Raw genomic sequence first — 20,427 nt, 5'->3', positions numbered from 1 at the left:
TGCTAAATGTCAATGCCAGCATCTGCAACCATTGGAGAAGAAGGATTGGAAGAGACCACTGGAGGTCATCTATAGTCAAACACCCTGCCTAAAGCAGGATTATCCCTATCCAAACCATCCCATACAAATTCTTGTCTAACCTGTTACTAAACTATACAGTCAATTCTGGGACACCCACAAGGCATAGGCCCCTAACCTGCCACAGGTAAAGCAGGGGGTAACCATAGGCGTGGACTTCATGGGTGCTCTGGCGCTCAAGCACCAACTAAAAAAAAAAATTAGCGGTTTCTCAGCACCCACAAGCCATGGCTATTTCCTTGCCAATGTTGCAAAAAAAATCAAAAACCCATGTTACCAGAAAAAGCAGTACATTACTTGAACCTGGCTCTGCAGCATCTGTGAAGATTGGGCACTTCAACAGGGCTTTTTGGTGCTTTTTAGGGGTACACTGATGGAGATTTTTGGGCCAATACCAATAGCTAATTTTTAAGGAGCCATATTGGCTGATACTGATCCAGTTGCCGATAGGTGGCCAGCACAGCCCGGCAATGTCTGGCTGGTAAGTGTGTTGTGGGGGAAGGGGTGTTGGGGCCAGAGGGGATGCAGATTGAGGCACATGCAGTGAGGGAGGCAGTGGGGCTGGCGTTGCCTAGCCAGGGCAGGGCACAGGACAGAGCTGTGAGCCACTTAGCTACAGAGAGAAGGGGGAGGGGGTGGCTTCTGCTGCTGCATGCACCCCAGGAGAGTATGGGGGGCACATGTACCTGGATCTGTGTGCAGGGCAAGGGTGGGCTGCTGCTGCTGTGGGCTGGGGCTATCGCAGTGCTGGGCTCTTCCTGGCGAGGAGCCGGGGCTGGGCTGGGGGCAGCACTGGAAGAAGAGCTATTGGGGGTGGGGCACCCCAAAATTTGCCATACCCCCCAAATCTCACTCCCAGTGCTGCTGCTGCCTGCCCTGAGCACAGCCCAGTCCAGCCCCAGGAAGAGCCTGGCACCAGCCCCAGCCCTCAGCAGCAGCCCACCCTTGCCCTGCGTGCAGATCCAGCGCCACACACCCCGTACCCTCCTGGGGTGTGCGTAGTGACAGGAGCCACTCGCCCACAAACTCCCTAGATGAGACACTTGCGGGTACCCCATGCCCCTTCCCAGCTGTGCACAGCACCTGCCCCAGCCCTACTCCCTCCCTTACTGTGGGGGCCTCGATCTGCACCTCACACACACCTCCCCTCCCCCTACCTCTTCCTTTACAACACACTTACCAGCTGGATGCTTCTGGGCTGTGTCAATTTTCCTTATATCAGTGCCAATCCAATATGGGACCAATGTTTTGGTGCACCTCTAGCACTAATAGCTAAAACTGATTCAATCAGCTATTAGATAAAAGCTCCCAAAAAGCCACACTAAAGCACTCAATATTTACAGATGCTGCTCTAGAGCCAGGTTGCAATAACATGCTACCTCCTCTGGGCATGCACAGGGCTTGGTGCAGGAACGCATTCAGTTTAAAGTAAAGTGCCATTTATTTTTTTGTTCATTTTTGTTTGTTTGTTTGTTTGTTTTATGTCTGCAAGCACCCACCAGCAAAAACCAGAGTTGGTGCCTATAGGGGGAAAAGTGGCCAGTGTCCTGCTGCTGCAAGGATTGTTAAATGTAGCATGGCTCTTCCCTCTGGCCTTTGCATGTTCAAAGCCATGATTCTTGCCCAGGCTGAGGGAGGCAAAAGGGTCTGCCTTCCCCCCAACAGGCATTGTTTCTTGCCCCTGCAGTGTACTGATGAACGCTGGGTCTCTTCCAGCAATACCAGGATAGCAGATGTTCTGTAAAAGTCTGCTCATCTCTCCCCCAACATCTAGTCTGTGCAGGGGATGTAGATGGTAAATGGGGCTCCTTGCTCCAGCTATGTTTGCTGACATTGCTGCTGCAGAGGTTCAGAGAGCAGTGGCTGCTGTTGCCCCAGGATTCATTTTACCAAAGACCCCCAAGGATTGACACAGCCCCTCATCTGATTTGGTGAACTTTATTAGTAACCCCTAGGCTTATTACAAGATAGTTGTCCTTGCAATATGACCTTGCAAGTGGATCCTGCAGGCATTACAACAGTGACCTTCGGTATTACCAGCCTCAGATCCTCTGCTGGGTGTGTGGGATGTTAGTTTCTGGATTCCTTGTTATTCAAAGCAAGAATTGCAAGGCTGATCCTGTCTCCCCAGGGTGGCAACACAAACGCACGCTGTCTTTTTGTTTGTCCACTACTTCTGTAACTTTCTCATCTCAAACTGGCCAATCCTCAAGTTTCTTACCTCATCTTTTTAGGTAAATCACTCTAGTCTTATTTTGTTTTTGGTTTCCTTTTCTTTTAGGGAAACTACTGTTATATACTGTTTAGCCCACTATACCAATCACAGCACTCATTCTTCCCAGAGCCTTATAAGGCACTCTGTACAATTTAATTACTTAGTTCCAGGAAGGCCTACAGCTATGCTGAGAGCCTGGGCATAACTCAGTCTGCCCGCTACGGCTGCCACTGTCTCACCTGGGGAAAGTTCTGACTCGTAGCTACTCTGTCTTGCAGATGATGAGGTGGCACGTTGCCCCGAGTCAGACCTCCTCTCTGAAACTGGCAGCGTCATGATGGCCAGTGATGCGAGCAGCAAATACTCTCACAGTAACTCGAGGATCTCTGTGTACGTGTTGCCTTCCAGACATGCCATGGGCCTCCCAGCCTTCCATATAATGGTGGCAAAAATTGCTGCTCGGGGGGTGCTCTGCCCCTGCCTATGCCAATGCCTCTCACTCCCGACCCACAGCCCTCTGGCCCTGCCAGTACCCCTTACTCCTGGCCTACTGTCACTAGGCCCCAGCCCCCTAGTGTGTGAGGAGTGGGGTGGGTATGTGCGGAAGGGAGGAGGGGTTGGGTACAGGTGATGCACTGGAGGGGCCCCAGGTTGGTAGGGTGGGGTAGCATGTGCCCCCACAGTGGGCTGGGACTACGGCCCAGCAGGCGGGATCCAGTATTGGAGTTGTGCTCCTGCTGCATTTTTCTCCTTTAAAAAAGAAAATCTGCAGTTTTCCATAGTGAATAGAAAGCCCAGATCTCTTTTGATCAGCATAATAGGGTGGAATTGTACAGTCCCCTGATTACGAAATGAAGATGAAGGGAGCTCTGTAGTATGAAGGGCACCTGGTCAATCCCACGCCTCAGAGCAAAGTGGTGATTTGGGGGATTCCTAGATAAATAGATGCCTGCAAATGTAGGAAGTAGATGTGATGCCCTAGGAGCCCTTTCCAGGCCTGGCTTTTCTCTTCTAGCTGCTCCTCAAAGAACCGGCGGAAGGCTGAACGCAAGAGGCACAGCTTGAAGGAGGGGAGCCCTCTGGAAGACATTGCACTGATGGAGGCCTTGGGGGACATTGTCCGAGTCACGGATGCCCTGAAGGGTGAGGCTGTCTCCCTGGCCTGAGCCAGCATCCAATTTGTGCAGGGGTGGGGATCAGAGCCTGAGGCCAGACTCCTCCTCTCTCCAGCCTACTCACCCAAAGCAGGAGTCTCTGGACATGGTCCCTGCCAATTTCCAAGGAGGCTTGCCCACTCCCTGAGCCATTTGGTAGATCAGGGCTTCCTGGCCAGGAGCAGGATGTGCTGGTTGGCTCCTGGACTGAGGAACAGGATATGAGGCTTGGCCTTAGGGTTCAGAGGAGCAGGAGGAATTGAGTGTATAAAGGTAATCACGACTCCTGGCATGTGGCCCTCATGTTTGCCCAGGATGCCTGGGCTTGGGACCAGGGAGCAGAGGATGCCAAGGTGGTTGCAGCAGTCTTCTGGTCCACCTCCCTCAGTCCCAGAGCCACAGCAGCTTGTTTGCAAACCTGGCTGATATCTAATGGAGTGGCTTCTGCTTCTTGCCCCAGGTGAGGTCCACAGCCTTCTCAAGGAACTTGTGCTCTTTGGCTATGATGCACAGGCCAGAGAACTGCAGCAGGTCCTGGAGGAGGCTTTGCAGCTGATGGAGAGATCACTTCCTGAGATCTGGAATCTGGACCTGAAGCTTACTTCTGTCAATCCAGTGAGTGTCTTCCCCAGCTACCAACAGCCTGCTATTGTTGTTTGTGGTCTAAATAATTGTGGTGCTACATTGGGAGTGGTAGGGGGATAGTGATAATCAGACTATAGTTACCCAAATTTGGACCCCCTGCTGCAGTGGCTCCCCAGCATGGGGCCCTGGTCTCAAAGGAGGCTGAGGCTGTTACAAGGGCAGTTATAAGTTGGCAGCCAGTTGTGGGAGGAGATTTTGCCTTCTGTCCTCAAGTCCAGCTGCTTCAGAGATGTCATTCCTGCATTTTCCTTTGTGGAGGTGCCCTGGGGGTGTTTTCCATCTAAAACTGCCCCCTTGCCTTGAGCTTCTGCCCAGGCAGTGACCTCTAAATACACAGGGCTCCCTGTCATACCCGAGTTTTCTCTGTAGGAGTCCTGCTCAGCTTTACTTCCTGCTACAATTCACAGGGTGGAGAGATTTGTGGGGTGGAGGTTCAGCTGCAAAACTCTCATGCCAGCTCCAAATCTTGCAACAGCAGCACCTTTTGCTGTCCACCCCTACCCTGTGAGCAGCCTTGACTTTATCTGTAGATGGATAGATATAGATACAGGCTAATGGTGTCACTACCTAGAAGGAAATTGTCGTAGGGGAAAAGAGTGGGAGCTCAGCCAGTTCCTATTACATGGGGGAGCATTTGCATCTTGCTGCCAATAGGCAGGTGGTAGAATATACTAGCATCTTGGGTCTGAGGAGACTTTGGTTTTGGACTCTCATGTTGCGCTGGTGCATAGCCTGAGATGTCATTCACATTGTCCGTTCTTACAGATACTGGGTCCCCATTCAACTGCCAATAGCATCATGGCTGCATATCAACAACAAAGGATGACTGCCCCTGTTGTACAAGGTTGGTTAAAACTGTATGGTATAGCAGGTATGGGATGGGAGGTAAGGTTTGAAACAACAGTGTTGCCTGCCCAACTGGGTTCTGGAGCCCTCCTAGTAGCACGGTCTGGGGCAGACGACCCAGCCTATTCTCTTTGCTTCTGGAAGTCCCTGCTAGTTTGTGCTGGCTTTTTGTTGTCCTAAATATGTATGGCACTTCCTAGGTGACTAGAAAGGCCAAATCGCTGCTCAGGGGACTGCAAGTATATGGATCCAAGGTGGTATTTTCCTTGGGAAGGTTTAGATACCATATACATACTTTTCTACTTACGACTGGTCTGCCTGTGAAAACACCTCCCTTTTAAAATCTGTTGTGAAACCACATTTGAACTTCCTCATAATGGAATCCAATACTAGCTGGTGAAATGATGGAACAGGAAGAAATTCCTCAGTTATTTGAAAACTTATCACAGGATGCGTCTCTGACACTGTATTGGTGATTTCAAGCTAGGTTCCCAGCTAGTTTGAGCTCTAGGGCCTGCCAGGATCCTGCCATTATTGGAGGCCTTATTCCTGTATCAGGCACTGAGCCAAAAGCACAAGTCCAGTCCATACCCTTTGTTCTGGTCCTGCAGATCTACTGTTAAATAATCATCTAACCAGGCATTAGCGAGGATCCGATCCATCATCGCTAGTTGGCTTTTAGACTAAGGAAACACTGCAGTTCATCCCAGCCCCCTGAGTTGGTGGTTAGGTATTGTGCACTTGCATTGCAGAGCCAACTGTGTGACAGCGGTGTAGGGGAAGTATTTTCCCCGCCAGCAGTTGCCTACTAGGCTGTTACGGGTCACTTCTTTGTGAGCCCACTGACTGCTGGGGTAACCATTGGACTTCTTCCCAGGAATGCTGCCAGGCCTGTAAAACATCTTGTAGATCTCCTGAGAATTCAGCTTGGTTAGGCCTCAGGTGAAGTTTGCAGGTTTTGCAGACAATGCAAACACTTCCCTTAGGTGAATGTGTCTAAGGTGCAGTAATGGAGATGGTGAACATGCATCCCTGCAGGATCACTTTTGGGATGCTTCTTAAGAGCACCACCTTGCTCTGAAGGGGAGAACAAATCTAAACCAGAGTGCTGGGTGGGTATGTATCTTACTGGCATGTGGCCTGTCAGAGAATGTTTCCTTGCCATGCTGCAAAGTGGAAGCCAAGTAGTGGTGATGGAACCTGAAGAAAGGTTTGTATGTGGGACAAATCCTGATGAACCTGTGGCAGCCCCAGAGGAGTGAGAATGGTTCTGTTGTGAATATAACAGTATGTCAGACAGCTGTGTCCCACACAGTACTCTGCTGCATGCTTCAGGCCAGTCTCCCAGAAGAGAAATTCTTTGTTTGGCACTTCTCAGCCTGGGAGGGAAGGAAGCACTGTATAGATTTTTCCATTATCCTGGAAACTTTATATAGCACCATCCTACTTTCCTCTTGTTCTCATCCTTGTCGCTTTTGTTTTTCCAGATCCAGAACTACTTACACCTCCAAAACTGAATAAAAGTCTCCAGTGGAAACTGAGCCTTCTGCAGTAACTCAAAAGCTATGAGCTCCTGATGGACTCTGGACTGTAATTTTATTTTAAGCTAATTACTTCCCCTTTATTTTGAAACCACTGTTCCTAGCATGATTTCCACCCCCTTCCTCCCCCCCTAGCGACCACCGAGACCCCCCCCCAACACGCACACACCATCCTAGAGGTCACAATCCCTCCTCTGGTAAATAGGCAGGGATGTGTAGCCTTGTGTAAAGCAGCCCCTAGCATTACCATGTGCTTTCAGCATCCACCATCCGTGTTCCTCTGGCTTCATTGAGTAGTTCCACTGCATTGCCAAGGCAACCCCAGCACCAGTTGTCCTTTCACCAGGAGTAGAATTGCTACCAAGATGATCTGAATTTTTTTAGTGTCTTAGAGAGTCAGGGGAACAGAACCCACAAAGCGACATTTTGCTAAGCCGGAATAGTGCAGCATTTACATATTAAAATGGACGTGACCAGCATGTCCACAACGTCAAGCTGGCCTTTAATTGTTCAATGTTTAGTGATTTGTAATGGGGAAATTGGCCAGGATCTGTTTTATCTTGAACCAGAGTTCATCCAGAATCAGTTCACTGGCTGTGGCAGTTACTGTGAACTGGGAAGTTAACATCCTCAGCTGGCTGTGCCAGTACACATCACCACAACCCTGGAGCTGTGAAATTGAAAGTAGACTGTGGGCATCTCTGCAGGCAGCCTGAGCCTGGATGTGGAGCATGAGCTCAGCACCCCCTGTTTTGCCCTACTCATCCACCTCTGTTGCTGTGGACATTATCTAAGTTGGGCAGTTTAATGCTAGCTTGGGTTGCTTCTGCACTCCCTTGCAGTCACTTCAGCAGCAGCTAGGTAAACATGCTTGTGGCAAATTGTGTGGCATCAGAATAATGACTGATGGAGAGACATCTTCTAAACAGTGAAGGTAATAAAGGCTGCAGTATTTAAACTGAGTCTCTGAACTCACAAGTCTGGTTGTTGTGGGGAAAACTGGTATTTTACATGAAGGCTTCAGAGGAGACTGCAGATGGAGGGGTAGGCCTTGTAGTGGGGAATATCTATGGATATTTCTGCCCAGCACCCTGGGGGATGTACTGGTCCCCAAATATGCCTCTCTTAGATACTTGCAGGACTTCACTCATCATCTTTGTGTGGCACTTCCATAGTTATAGTGAAAAAAAAATCTGTTATCTAGCAATTCCACTTTTACTCAGTTGAAAACAGTCTCTGTGGTCCATACATGGAGCCCATTGGGAATAAACAGGTCAGCATTCAGTGCCCCAGCGTTCTGTGGTGTGGTCAGGCTTCCCTAAGTGCTGGTGGTGCATTCTGTGTGCCATGGGATGCAACACAGATGCAGTTCTGCCTTGAGGATAATATCCCTTAAACATTAGATCATAAGAATTGCCCTTTGCTGGTTAATTTTGCCCAGCATCCTATGTTACACAGTGGCAGAGTGGATGCTGAAAAAGGAAGTAAACTGGGTATGACTAGGATTTTTTTTTCTCCATTCTCCTCACTTTCAGCCTCCAGCATTTAAGGTATAGGAAGTTCTAATTCAGAGAGCTCTTCTAACTCTTTCTCACCACAGCAGAAGACAAACCTTAATGTGAGCAGGCTCCAGAATCAATTGCTGCTATCCCAAGTTGCTGCACCCCAGACTCCTCTCCTGGTCAAAGCTGTCCATGTGTCCTTCTCTCAGTTTCCCTGCAAAGATGCACCATCACCTTTTTCCTGGGATGTTTGTTTCCTATGGGAGTTAACAATAGAGCCTCTAAATTAGAACTTCCTAGACTTTAAAGGCTGGTGGCTGTAAATGAGAGAGAAACAGCAGGAAAAAAAAAACTAAAAACCCTGGTCATAACCCAGTTTACTCTCCTTTTCAGCATACGCTCTCTGCCGCTTTGACACAAAATACTGGGCAAGTTGGTTTTCTGGTCCGAGTCAGTAAATGGCAATTCTTAGATTCTTATGTTTTGAGAGTTGGGCGCTAACGGGATGCCAAAGAGGCTTCAAGGACAGTCCGCTGGGTGAGATCCATGCCACCTGCGAAATCCGGGCTCTTTGGCTGCCAGTGAGTGTGTCTGGAGACATGTTGTGAGAGCCCTGATCCCAGAGGGTGTTGGGGTTGTTCTGGGTCCAGCCTTGCTTCAGAGTTCAAACCAGGCACCAGAGAGGGGCAGGTCAGAAACTTGGGGAGGAAAAGAAGTGAACAATAAGGTCAATTTGTGTGTGTAACACACAAAATGTACAAGCTATTTTATACAGCAAAGGTGTTCTAGTTTCAAGTTGCTGTTTAAAGTTTAAATGTAACCATGTTTGATACGTGTTTTTATTTGCTATATCTTGTCCCCTCTCTGTTGATCTGAGGAGGAACATGCTATGTGAGCACATAAGCAGGAAAATCCCCTCTAGGTGTCCTGATACCTGTGGCTCTTTGTTTTAGAAACCTCTTGTGTCCTGAAGCCACGGAAACTGGTCTCAGTCTGGTACAGCAGGGGAGATGAGCCCCCTAGCCTGGTTGGCTAGACTGGGTGGTTGGTGTTCTTTTAAATTAATTAGTTGAGAGAGAGAGAGAGAGAGAGGCATGGAAGCCTGATAAGCCTTGATTGGATACTTGGGGTGACGTCATGCCAAGGTATATAGAAGTCTTTGAGCTGCAGCTAGAGGGAACTGCAAGGTGGAGCTGAATGAGATGAGCTGGAGCAAATGGCTCCGAGGAGGGTGGGGGGGGGTTTCTGCACCACCACCCCCATCTTCACTGGAGAAGTGAGCCAAAGCAGTGCAAAGGGGAAACCTAATCCTTTCTGCCCCAGAAGAGTTGTGCAATGGGGACTAGGAATTTTGGGGGGTGCGGTATGCTGACTGGAGTTGTAGTCGCCTCACAGCTACTACATGGAAGTGGAGATCAATGCTCCACAGCTTTCCAGTGAGCAATGAAGGGCTCCTTGTATCACAGAAGGACCAACACTAGTAGCTCCCCAAGGCTCAGTGAACCCAAGAAGCAACATGGGACCCTCCAGTGTTGGCCCTCCTGTCCAGCCTGTTGCTGAGAGGCAGGTATAGGGGTGCAGGTCCCTGGAACTAACTGGGTGAGCCCCCAAGTTCCAGACTGCCTGGGCAAGGGGAAGTCTCCTCAAAAGTGTGCAAACTATAGACGATACCTTGTAGTTAAGAGTATTTAAACTGGTCATTTCCTTTGTTTTCTTGCCTTTATTTTCTGTAATAAAGCTTTCCTTTTGTATTTACGTTGCTTGTAAAGAGAGGGGGTTTTGTTTATGGGCTACACCCATGCCAAGTTCAGTAATCCCAGATTTCTGGGTGGGGACACAAGCCACAGTGAAAACATATTGGGTACCTGTAACAAAGCAGGGTCCCAGGGGTGGCCATGACACCCCCTAGTGGCTCCATGGCTGTGCCCTGCTCTTCCCCTAAGGTGTCCCCTCTGGCCTGCTATGCCTTGATGGAAATAAAATATGGAGGCTGTCCACAGATCTTCACTGGGCCTCAGTCCCGCTGGTCCCAGGCCCCTGGCTGGGCCTCTAGTCTCAAGCCCCTGGCTAGGCCTCTAGTCTCAAGCCCCTGGCTAGGCCTCTGTAATCAGCTGTGCCCAGCCAGGCATCCAGAGCCTTATGGGCTAATTGCATGGTACCAAAACCTCCCCTTTACCATGCCCCATGCCTTGCAGGTATTACCAGTATGTTGTCCCTCTAGGGGCTTCTACCTCCTCGGCCTCTGCCCCTTTAATCGAATCTAGCTAGGCCTTCTAGCCTAGGCCTGCTGGGCTGGACCTGGCTTCAAGGTACTAGTTTTCCTTGTCCTTTCCAGGGGCCAGGCTCTGGCCCATTTGTGGCTGTGCCCCTGCTGGCACTAATGAGGCCACTTCATCCTGGTCCAACGTAAACAAGCCCTTCAGTTATAACATAAATAACAACATGTAGCAGCTTTCCGCTCCTTGAGGAGTATAAACCTTTGCTAACCCAGCATCCTGGGCTCCCCTAGGCAGGAGCTCTTTCCCTTGTGGGAGCCAGGGAGAGACTCCCTTGCCAGCTCCAGCCTTGGGCTTATATGATCCCTGAGCCCTACCTGCATCCAGTCTGCTGATCACCTGCAGGTGCTTGTTAATTATCCCCATTGCCCCAGTAACTGGCAACTGCAGCTTCCTTCCTGCTTGCAGAGTTTCCTGGCCTTTGCAGTGGGGGGCACGAAAACTGCTGAGCTGTAGGGATCTGGCAGCAACAGCGAAAGTCCCATGCCACTGAGCTTGCTGGCAATGCCACTGGAAGCTGAATCATGGGAGCATGGTGGCGACAGGATTGCTTCACCACCAGCAATGTCAGTGACCCTACAGCACGTAGAGCTGCGGGAAGGAGGCAGCAGGGGCAGAATGGTCGTGCCAGCAACACCCCAGCCACCTCAGACCTGGGGAGCAGGGCAGGTTTGCTGCACCACAAAACTGAACAACAACCTGGCAGCATCCTACACCACAGCCAGTAGGAGCCTGGAGACAGGACGAAGAAAAAAAGCCAGTATTGGTGTGGACGTGCTTTGTAAGCACATGCTGATGCCAATTCGCTGCCCAGGGCAGCAAGGCACTGAAAAAAGCCCCATGTGCTGATCCAATGACAGGACTGGAAGGAAATCTCTGACAGCCTAGGGCAGGCTGCAGGACGAGTGGAGAGATAGAGAAAGACTGAAAGACTGGTGGTGGTGATCCCCGTGTGGGGAGCTGCCCCCACACACTGACTCGGTTGAGTCAATTGATGCGTCAGAGGAGGGACACCACCTGGGAGCCCTACTATGGAGACGGCCAAGAAGGACAACAATAGACCTACAAAGAAGAGCAAGGACGATGGCTGACAACAACGCTGTGTCCTTGCAACACCAAAGTAACAGGTTGGTGCTAGGGTATAGGGGAGGTGGAGCCCCAGTATCCTCGTGCTACCAAGCAACCATAGCTAGACACCACTGAATTGGGAGTAACAGCAGTCCCCAAGATTAAAATTTCCATCAAAGACATGGAAGGAAAAAAGCTTCCTTCCACGTAACTGGTAACTGGTGTTGGGACAAACTGTTGGTCCACAGAACTGCGGTTGGCTTGGGGCAATTAGAGAAGCCTAGGTGGGGAGCTCTGGACAGGCATGCCAAGTTACAGCTGCTTCTTTCAGTAACAGCCCTGGGGGCTCTGTTATAGTACCCTAAAATTTGAATCTGACCTTTGTTGCTGCCAGCCAGTACCCAGCAAAAGGTTTTACATGTGTGGGCTCCAAGGATGAAAATTCAGGACCCCTAGGTTGGGGCTCAGGCATAGGAAAGTCTTTCATTGCTCTGAGGCCACTTGAGCTGGGGCAAAAAAAGCTCTGCCTTGCTGAGGCTTGAACTGTAGCCTGTTACAGTAGGAGACTGATGTGCTGGCCTCTGTGCTAACAGTGGTGTAACAGCAGAGCAGGGTAGGCTGGCCATCAGGCCTAAGTGAATACTCAAGTTGAGGTAAGGGTCAAGATTAAAGTGATCTGTAAGTAGGCTCAGGCCAACCAAGGCTTGATGGCAGAGATGATACAAGCGCTAATGCAGATAGACCAGGCATTGGGAATGCTGCTGCAGCAAAGTATGGGGACCCAGCAAAGCTGGATAGAAGTGCAGGAGAGACTTGGATAATGTATCTACACTGGGGCTTGAGAAACAGGGCAACAAAAATGGGGATATGGTGAACTTAGAGGCAGAAGCCCTTGTGGAACTGAGGTGCCAGTTACTCAAGTCAGAACTGTTTTCAGGTGAGGTGACAGAACAGACATATTGCCTACAGTGGGAACTTGCAGTCAAGCACTACAACTGGAGCAGGCTGAGGGTAGAGTAATATCTCTGCAACAGCATCTGCAAGCAGGGGAGAAGGAGGTTAAAAACAAAAAACTGAGGCATTTGACTGCTGCAGAAGCCAAAAGGAATATGGACTTGAAGGAAATGATTGCAGCTGAGGCCAACAAAGTGAAAAGCAAGAAGAGAAGTTATTGGTGCTCCAGAAAGAGGTTGCTGATGCTGCGTCCTGCATGGCTGAAAAGAGCTCTATCACAAAAACAGAGGGGCTTAAGGGCTCAAAGGACAAGGAGAATATAAAGGCACCCAGAAAAGCCCAGAAAAAGCAGCTAAGAGCTCGAGACAAGTACCAAGAAGAGCTCTGTCAAGAAGCAAGACAGGGGTAGGAAAAATGTATCCAGAGCAAACAGCTGTTGGTCCTACTGCACAAGGAGTTTGCTAGTGCCCATGCCCTAGTAGAAGAACTGTTGGATTTTGCTCTCTCAACACTCACTTGGTTGCCAAATACCCATGTAGGCTGGGTGTATGCTAGGCGTTTCAAACTGAAGGGGATTGTTAGCTAGCCGTGCTGTGGATGAAACTGCAGATTACTCACAGTTTCCCTCTGTCCCAAAGAAACCAGGCAAATGCAATCTAGAACTTAACTATATACAAAATATATTATTAGTTACATAAATAGATAAAGATAACATAAATGTAGCATATGTGTAACTTTATATATATTCAGACATATATTTAACTATAAACCTTATTCTCTATAATGGATTACCACCACTGGGGTTTCAGGTAAGTGACAGGTAAACACAGGTAAATAATTGCAAAGGGGGTCCCAGCAGATTCCCCAAGCAGGGTTATGGACTCTATTAAACTATTAATACACAAATATAGAGGTACGCTAAATATAAGGCACGATATTACATAATATAATAAAAATATCAAAATGAATACGTATTTACATCTCTTTAAATAAAATGCACAATTCTTATGTTTCCAGGTACTGTGGCCTGGAAACAGCTATCTAGCACCCACTAGGGGCCAGAAAAGTTACTGTGGCCCTGGAAATGGCTCTGTAGCGTCCCATGGTGGCCAAAAATGGTAAGGCAACCTGAACTGGCTCCCTAGTGGCTGAAAATGATATTGCGGCACCAAAAAGGGCTCACTAAACTCCCTGGTGGCCAAAAATGGTACTGCGGTCTGGAAATGGCTCTCTTTTGCCCCTGGCAGCTGAAAAGGGTACTGTGGCCCAGTAATGGTTCTCTAGCACTCCCTGGTGGCCAAACATTGTACTGCGGCCAGGGGATGGCTCTCTAGTGCTCCCTTTGGCCAAAGATGGTATTGCAGTCCCCAAAATGATCTTTTATTGCCCCCCTGGTGTCCAAAAAAGGTACTGCAACTTGGAAACCCCTCTCAAGCAATCCTGGGGACTGAAAATGGTTCTGTGGCCCCAGAAACAGCCCTCTAGCGCATCCTGGTGACCAAAAATGGTACTGTGGCCAGAAAATGGCTCTCTAGTGTCCCTGGTGGCTGAAAAACACTCAGCAGTCCAGAAGAGTCTGTCTATTGCTCCGTGGTAGCGAAAAGCAGTACTATGGCAGGGAAATGGCTAAAAATGGCCCTCCAGTGCCTTCTAGTGGCCGAAAGCAGTACCGTGGCCCAGGAATGACTCTCTAGAGAAACCCAGTGGCAGAAAATAGTACCACAGTCCCAAAAGTGCCTCCTGGCACCCTCAGTGGCCAAAGACAGTACCGTGGCTTTCTCCTTGGTACTGGTAACTAGCTCTCCTGAGCTGTTGAGCAATGGCCCCACACTCCCATTTGTTTTCCTCCTGTTCCCTGTGTACCTAAAGAAAGACTTCTTGTGATCCTTGATTCCCATTGCTAATCTAAGTTTGGTCACCGCTTTAGCCTTTCTTATCTGTTCCCTGCAAATGTGGGCTGTCATGGAATAGTCCTCCTTGGGGCCCACCCTGAGCTTCCATTGCTTATGTGACTCTTTCTTAAGAGGACTGTGATTTTCCTGTTTAGCCAAAAGGGCTTCCCAGCCCTTCTGTTACTTTTTCTCTGAATGGGACTGGACTTCCTTTGTGCTTCAAGGATCATGTCCTTAAGGAACAACCAATCTTCATGCATACTTTTCTCTTTCAGTCCCTGGTCTGGCAGCACTCCCCCTACTCGTGAACTAAGCTTGTTGAAATTTGCATTTTTTAAGTCCAAGACTTCAATTCTGCTATCAGATTTGTCTGCCTTATGTCAGACAGTGAACATAATGGTTTTACGGTCGCTGTCACCCAGACTTCCCTCTATATTTAAGTCGGTCACCAGGTTGTCTCCTTTGGCCAGGACCAAGTCTAGCAGAGCATCACCTCTAGTTGGCCCATGCACCTCCTGAGTCAGGAAGTGCTTCTCAACACAGGTTAGGGAGGATTGCGACCAATCCAACTTGGCCGAGTGTTCCTCCCAGGTGTGGAAGAAATCAAATTTCGCGTTGTGGTTGAATCAGAACTGACAGAGCCAGCTTTTCTTTATTTTGGGCTATACTGTGATCACAGGGAGGATTTCATACAGCAAGGGGAATCACTCACTTGTCTGTTTCAAAGGAATCCTCCTCCTCTTTAAGTTTTCAAGGATTTTTCTACTTAAGACAGATAAAGAGAGGAAAAAAATATGACCTTAGAGAAAATAAAACAAGTTTACTTAATTGGACAGCTGTGCACAGGGTAATAAGACATGCAGGATTTCTTATCTCAAAACATGTAACTGAAATAAGCAGTATATCAGAACTTCTGGTCTCTGTCTGTTTTTCTAGTCAAGTAGGCCAGAAGCCCAACTAAATTTACTCCTACCCAGGAGATGTCTGGATAATTAAAATCGCCCATGACAACCATGTCACACGCACGTGTGGCCTCAGTCAATTCCCGGGTGAACTCCAGATCTGAGTTTCCCACCCCCCAGTTTGGTGGTCTGTAGTATACACATACAGTTAGGTCTTTCTCGCCACAGCCTCCCTCAACTTAACCCAGAGGATTTCAAGCTGTTCATTTTTGGTGCTGATGTCAGCCTCCAAGGAGGTGTATTGCTCTTTCACATAAAGAGCAACGTCACCGCCTTTCTTCCCCACCTGGTCCCTTCTGTGTACGGTGTAGCCCTCTATAGCTATGAGTCATGTGAGGTGTCCCACCAGGTCTCTGTAATCCCTACTAGATCATAATGCCCACCGGAGAGTAGGAGGGATAGCTCCTCCTGCTTGTTCCCCATGTTCCTGGCATTAGTATATAGACACCAGAGTCCTACTTGCTGGAGACGGGCCCCAAGGTCACGGTGGGCCGGGGTACGGATCGGATCAGGCAGGATTAGCAACGAGGAGTCTGAGTGGTACGGGACATGTGTGGTTTCAAGTAGAATATATTTTATTTACTTACGCCACTGATGGTGATGTACCGTAGGCAGAAGAACTTGCTTGTTCAGTTACAGTGCAACAGACAAACAACGAGAGGGGTCTGTTGGTCCACGGGGTTCTTGAGCCGAGCCCTTGCTTTCTAGCCCAGAGGCTAGATGCAGCTGCCCAACTCAATAGTCCCAGGACTGGTCAACAGCTCATAAATGGGAAAACTAACACAACGAGAGTCCAACATGGATGAGAACAGGTCAATGACGATGCCATAGTCGGTGCCAAAAATGGGTAACGATGCCGTGGTCAGTGCAAGTCAGGTCAGTCAGATCGTAGTTGGTGTCAATGCCAGAAATAGGTCTGGTAACAGAGAATCAGTGTGAAGACGACGAGGAATAAGCTGTGAAACCACAGCAGTGAGGAGACCAGTGGAGCTCTGGGATCGGACCAGGGCTCTGGGCCTAAAGGCTCTCCTGAAAGGCAGTCCCTACGATAACAGCCTCTGCTCTCAGGTCGGGTCTGGTCTCCCCCGCTGGGCGGACACTTGCAAGCTTTTTATATGGTTTTACATGGCCAATCAAGTGATTCTCCTTGTGGAACTTTCTGGTCAGATTACGTCATTCTTCAGGCGGAACTAGGCATGTGCATGGTAACCAGTTAAGTTACCTCATGGCTGAGCCATGATTGACAAGCCAGAGGTCACACAGGGGGCACATGCTGGGCATGCTTCTTTGCCCTCTGGGGATTTTCCATTGCTTGTCTGCGCATGTCAACACTTAACTCTGTGTTATCCAGCATACACTTTGAAATTTGGTTTGGACACTACTGAGGCCCTTGTCTTCCTGTCCCACTGATGGAGAACTATTCTGTCAGCTCCTACAAAAGTGGCTTTCCCAGTGTCCCTGCCTACAGGGCTTATTTGTATGTTGGTTCCTGGACATGTTTGAATTTGTGTATCCCTGTCCCCCTGCAGTCTTAGTTTAAAGCCCTATCCAGAAGATCAGCCACTCTAGCCATGAACAGGGACTTACCTTTTCTTGTGAGGTGGATACTCCCCTTCCCAGGAGTCCTTTCTCCCTGAAGTGTGCACCATGGTCAAGGAATCCAAAGCCTTCTTGGTGGCACCAGCATCAGAGTTGCCAATTCATTTCACTGCCACATCCTTCCCTTCTGGGATTGTGGCCTGAACCAGGGAGCACAGAAGAAAAGACTACCTGCCCCAGCCCTTTGAGCCCAGCCCCCAGAGTCCTGTAGTCAATCATGACCCTGTCTGGATTGCTCCTGGCCGTGTCATTAGCACCTCCTCGGTGCTGTTTGCCCTGCACTGCTCTGGCAATGTGCCTCCTGCATATGGGTTTGCAGCGAGGGCAGCAGCACAGGACTGCACTCCTCAAAGCAGCGGCACAAGCAGGGGGTGCATCACTAGGGCAGCAGTGAGGTGGGGAGGGATGACAGCTCGCACTGGTGGGGAGATCTCTGCATGGCCCTGCTGTCCCCAGCCCCACCAAGTCATGCCCGCAGGGCTGCAAATGCCCCAGGGGGCAGAAGCAGAGTGGGAACCTGCACTCACAGCCTGAATCTGCCTCATGCACAAATCTGGGAGTCATGGATCCTCCCTGCCCCCTGGGAGTGCATGTGGCAGCAGGGAACCGGCCCTCCCACTCTCCTGGATGAGCCACCCATGGCCCCAATCTGCTCCCTGCTGGGGCCCTGCAACTGCAAATTGCAGCTCCGGGCCCCAAGACCCACTTGGCTGGGCAGTAGCCCCAGCCCTGCCCAGCTTCCTTCCTACAGGGGTCTCAATCCCCCTGTCCATCTCCCCGTTCCCTCCACTTACTTGCTAGAGCTGCTGTGCAGGCTGCCTGGGGCCACACGCATGTGGATGCATGTGATGCCCACTGTCTCACTGCCTTCTTCCCAGTCCCTCCAAGATCCCTGCAGGCTAGAACTCTGCCTGCAGGGAGCAAACTGCAAAACGGCAAAATTTGCAGGTTTCTCTTGTAAAACAAGAAATCCACATTTGCCTCTGGTAAAAAGGTAATGTCTATGGTTTATTCTGTTTTTCCTTGGAAAATGGAAAATCTGGATCCCTGCTTATAAATACCCAGCTGCTTGTCAAAGACTTTGCTGAAATCCCTTAGGACATTTTGTAAGGTGTCCATTATGAAGCTGTGCACCCCTGTGTATTTGATACCCAATGGCTTGAATGATTCTCCTCCTAATGAGTTTGCTGTCAGACCCTTAGCAATTATTAGGCAGAGGACCCCTCTGCCTGCCATAGTGGATGTTGACATAACATACGCTCTTCAAACCTGTTCTTTTTTATAATTTACAACAGGGGTGGGCAATTAATTCAGTTGGCAGGCCACTTAATAAGTTTTAGTGAGCTGTCACATAAACTATTTCAGAAGATATCATCTTAATAAATTATAGATAAAAAACAAATTATATATTATATACTAAAAATCAAACATATACTATAACATATTTTAATGTTATTTCAAAAAACATTTTTTGTCCTGATGTATTTTTTGAGTAGTCCATATAGAGGCGATTGCATAATAGTTCAAAATAAAGTCTTACTCTTGTATATTGTGTGTTTGGGGGGTGCATGTGTGTGGGGAAGGCTGCCCATGCACTGGGTCATGGGAGCCAGCAGGGGTGGGGAGAGGGGGACAGGGGACATATGCAGCAGAACTCACTCAGGTGGTACAGGTGCGGTCTGTACCCCCTAGCCCCCCATCCAGCTGGCATCTGCTGCCTGGAACATGTCCCCACGGCTTCCCCATGTTACCTGCAGCCCAGAGTGGTGCAGCACCAGTGGGACAGCCAAATAGAATCTGGACAGCTGTGGCAGCAGCTCTGATGAGAAGCTGTACGCATGGGCCGGGCTGGGGCTGGGACCAGGGCTGGGACAGTGCTGTCAGGCAAGTGGGGTGGACATGGGTGGGAGCATGGTGAGGGCTGCCCAAGGTGGGAGCACGTAGGGCTTAGTCCCACATGGAGCACGAGGGGGACAGCTGTGGGCCAGATACCAGCAATTGGTGGGCACCCGCCCATGGAACTGGCCTGCAGACTGCATTTTGTCCTCTCCTGGGTTAACCAGACACAGTTCATTCACTACTTTGTTTATGGGGGGAGGGGGGAGGGAAGCACAACAACATCTACTGCCAGTAGCCAGTGCTGTCCAAAGTATTGTTTGTGCCAAGAGCTTAGAGCTGCCCTAGTATGCCTCTGTTCAAGAGGCACATTTTTTAAAACACAGCTTTATTAAATACAATTTTGATGGTTTAGAACCTATACTGACAGGATCTTCTGTTCTCTGGAAATGCAGACTAAATGCCCCAAGGCATTTAGTTGACTACACAAGATTAGCAGTTGCTTATATTTTGGCAGAAAACTAGGAAGCACTAAGCACTGTAATGCAGTTTCATTGTTACAAATCAAGGCACTCAAGCCATGAATCAGTTCTGCCTGTTCATCCCCCTTCTTTCTTACAGTACATGAGATTTAAGAAAAACGAGAGATTATTTTCTGTAACCTTACTTCTGAGTTTCTACAGTGTGCTCCATTCTCATTTTCCAAGCTGTTCTTTGCTACTATAGAACTAGAGACCTGGGTTTGTTTGTTTGGGGTTTTTTGTTCTTTTTTTTGAAAGAACATCCCCCATAATCATATGCCTTCAGGACCCGGGACTTTAGAAAAGCACTCAAAATTGCTCAGTTCATGGCAGAAAAGTTGGAAACCCCAACAAAACAATATTCATAGTTGTTCAAGGAAGTGTTTTCTTTTAAGACCAGGAAAGAGGGCTCCCTCAGGGGCAGATCTAGGATTTTGACAAGCAGGGTGCCGATGGTGTGATGCATCCTTGCATGTAACACAACACACTTTTTTCTACAGTTAAAAAGAAACTAGAAGCTTTGCTAATAGCAGGGATTCTGGTATTCTGTGTTCTAAAATGGCAAAATCTCTGATAAATATTAATTTTCTAAAATGTTTAGGGGCCCCATGGGCTGGATAGAATGGCCTGGTGGGCTGCAATTTGCCCACCCATGATACAGAGGTATCAGTTGAACCAATGTTTTATTGATACATTTACAATTTTAAAGCCTGCCAGTGCCTCAATCATCATCTATATCTATAAAGGGCTTAGCCCATCTGTCAGTGTATCTGTCTGTCTGTCCCCAGTGCTCTCTTGGGACATGGCTCCAGGGGAGTGGGTCAGGCGGACGTGGATGGGGGGAAGGAACTCTCAAGCTTGGAGGCGGTGGAGGGGGCAGACTGGACGGAGCGGGATGGTGGAGCACTGCCATGATGGTGGGGACAGAGTAGGGGGCAAGACCAGCACAAAGGGGTGGCCATCATAGAGGACTTTCCCGTTTTCTGCTACACTGTCCTCTATTGATATGAAACGTGACGCCTTCATGTCCTCTTGAAGAGAAAAACAGAGGCTATAAAGGTTTTGTATGGATAGAGGACAAGAGACTGTCCTCTATGTTAGCTCCTTATATAAGATGCTGAAGCGGGCGTGGTGCCCTCGGTTATTGTGGGGAGGGGGGGGGTCCTTTCCAGGCATTTACCCCGCAGCTCGTGGGGAGCAGCTGTTCCCGCTTCCTGGGCAGGCCAGACCGTGCCGGGCGGAGCTGACCCGGGCCGGGCCCTGAGGCATCTTTCACTTTCCTTTCCTTGCAGGCAGGCGGAGCGGTCAGGCCTGCTCCCAGTTCCGTGTTGTCCGGGC

At 49.2% G+C, this 20,427-nt stretch overlaps 1 protein-coding gene across 3 annotated transcripts in view; it reads left to right on the top strand.

Moving 5' to 3' along the window:
- IKBKAP (inhibitor of kappa light polypeptide gene enhancer in B-cells, kinase complex-associated protein) overlaps positions 1-6,570 on the top strand; it is a 52,543-nt gene extending 45,973 nt beyond the window's left edge. For 2 of the 3 annotated variants that reach the window (XM_019555075.1, XM_019555074.1), the window contains exons 33-37: positions 2,572-2,683; positions 3,309-3,436; positions 3,908-4,062; positions 4,858-4,936; positions 6,426-6,570. In XM_019555075.1, the coding sequence (XP_019410620.1) occupies positions 2,572-2,683; positions 3,309-3,436; positions 3,908-4,062; positions 4,858-4,936; positions 6,426-6,493 (542 nt within the window). In that variant the 3' untranslated portion in view covers positions 6,494-6,570. Of the gene's footprint in view, positions 1-2,571; positions 2,684-3,308; positions 3,437-3,907; positions 4,063-4,857; positions 4,937-6,425 lie in introns of those variants that run through there. The other variant, XM_019555076.1, reaches the window with a different exon arrangement.
- Positions 6,571-20,427: the final 13,857 nt, after the last annotated feature.

Source organism: Crocodylus porosus, unplaced genomic scaffold (assembly GCF_001723895.1).
Source record: "Crocodylus porosus isolate Cpor-Errol unplaced genomic scaffold, CroPor_comp1, whole genome shotgun sequence".
Taxonomy (NCBI): domain Eukaryota; kingdom Metazoa; phylum Chordata; order Crocodylia; family Crocodylidae; genus Crocodylus; species Crocodylus porosus.
This window is presented reverse-complemented; position numbering and strand designations above follow the sequence as displayed.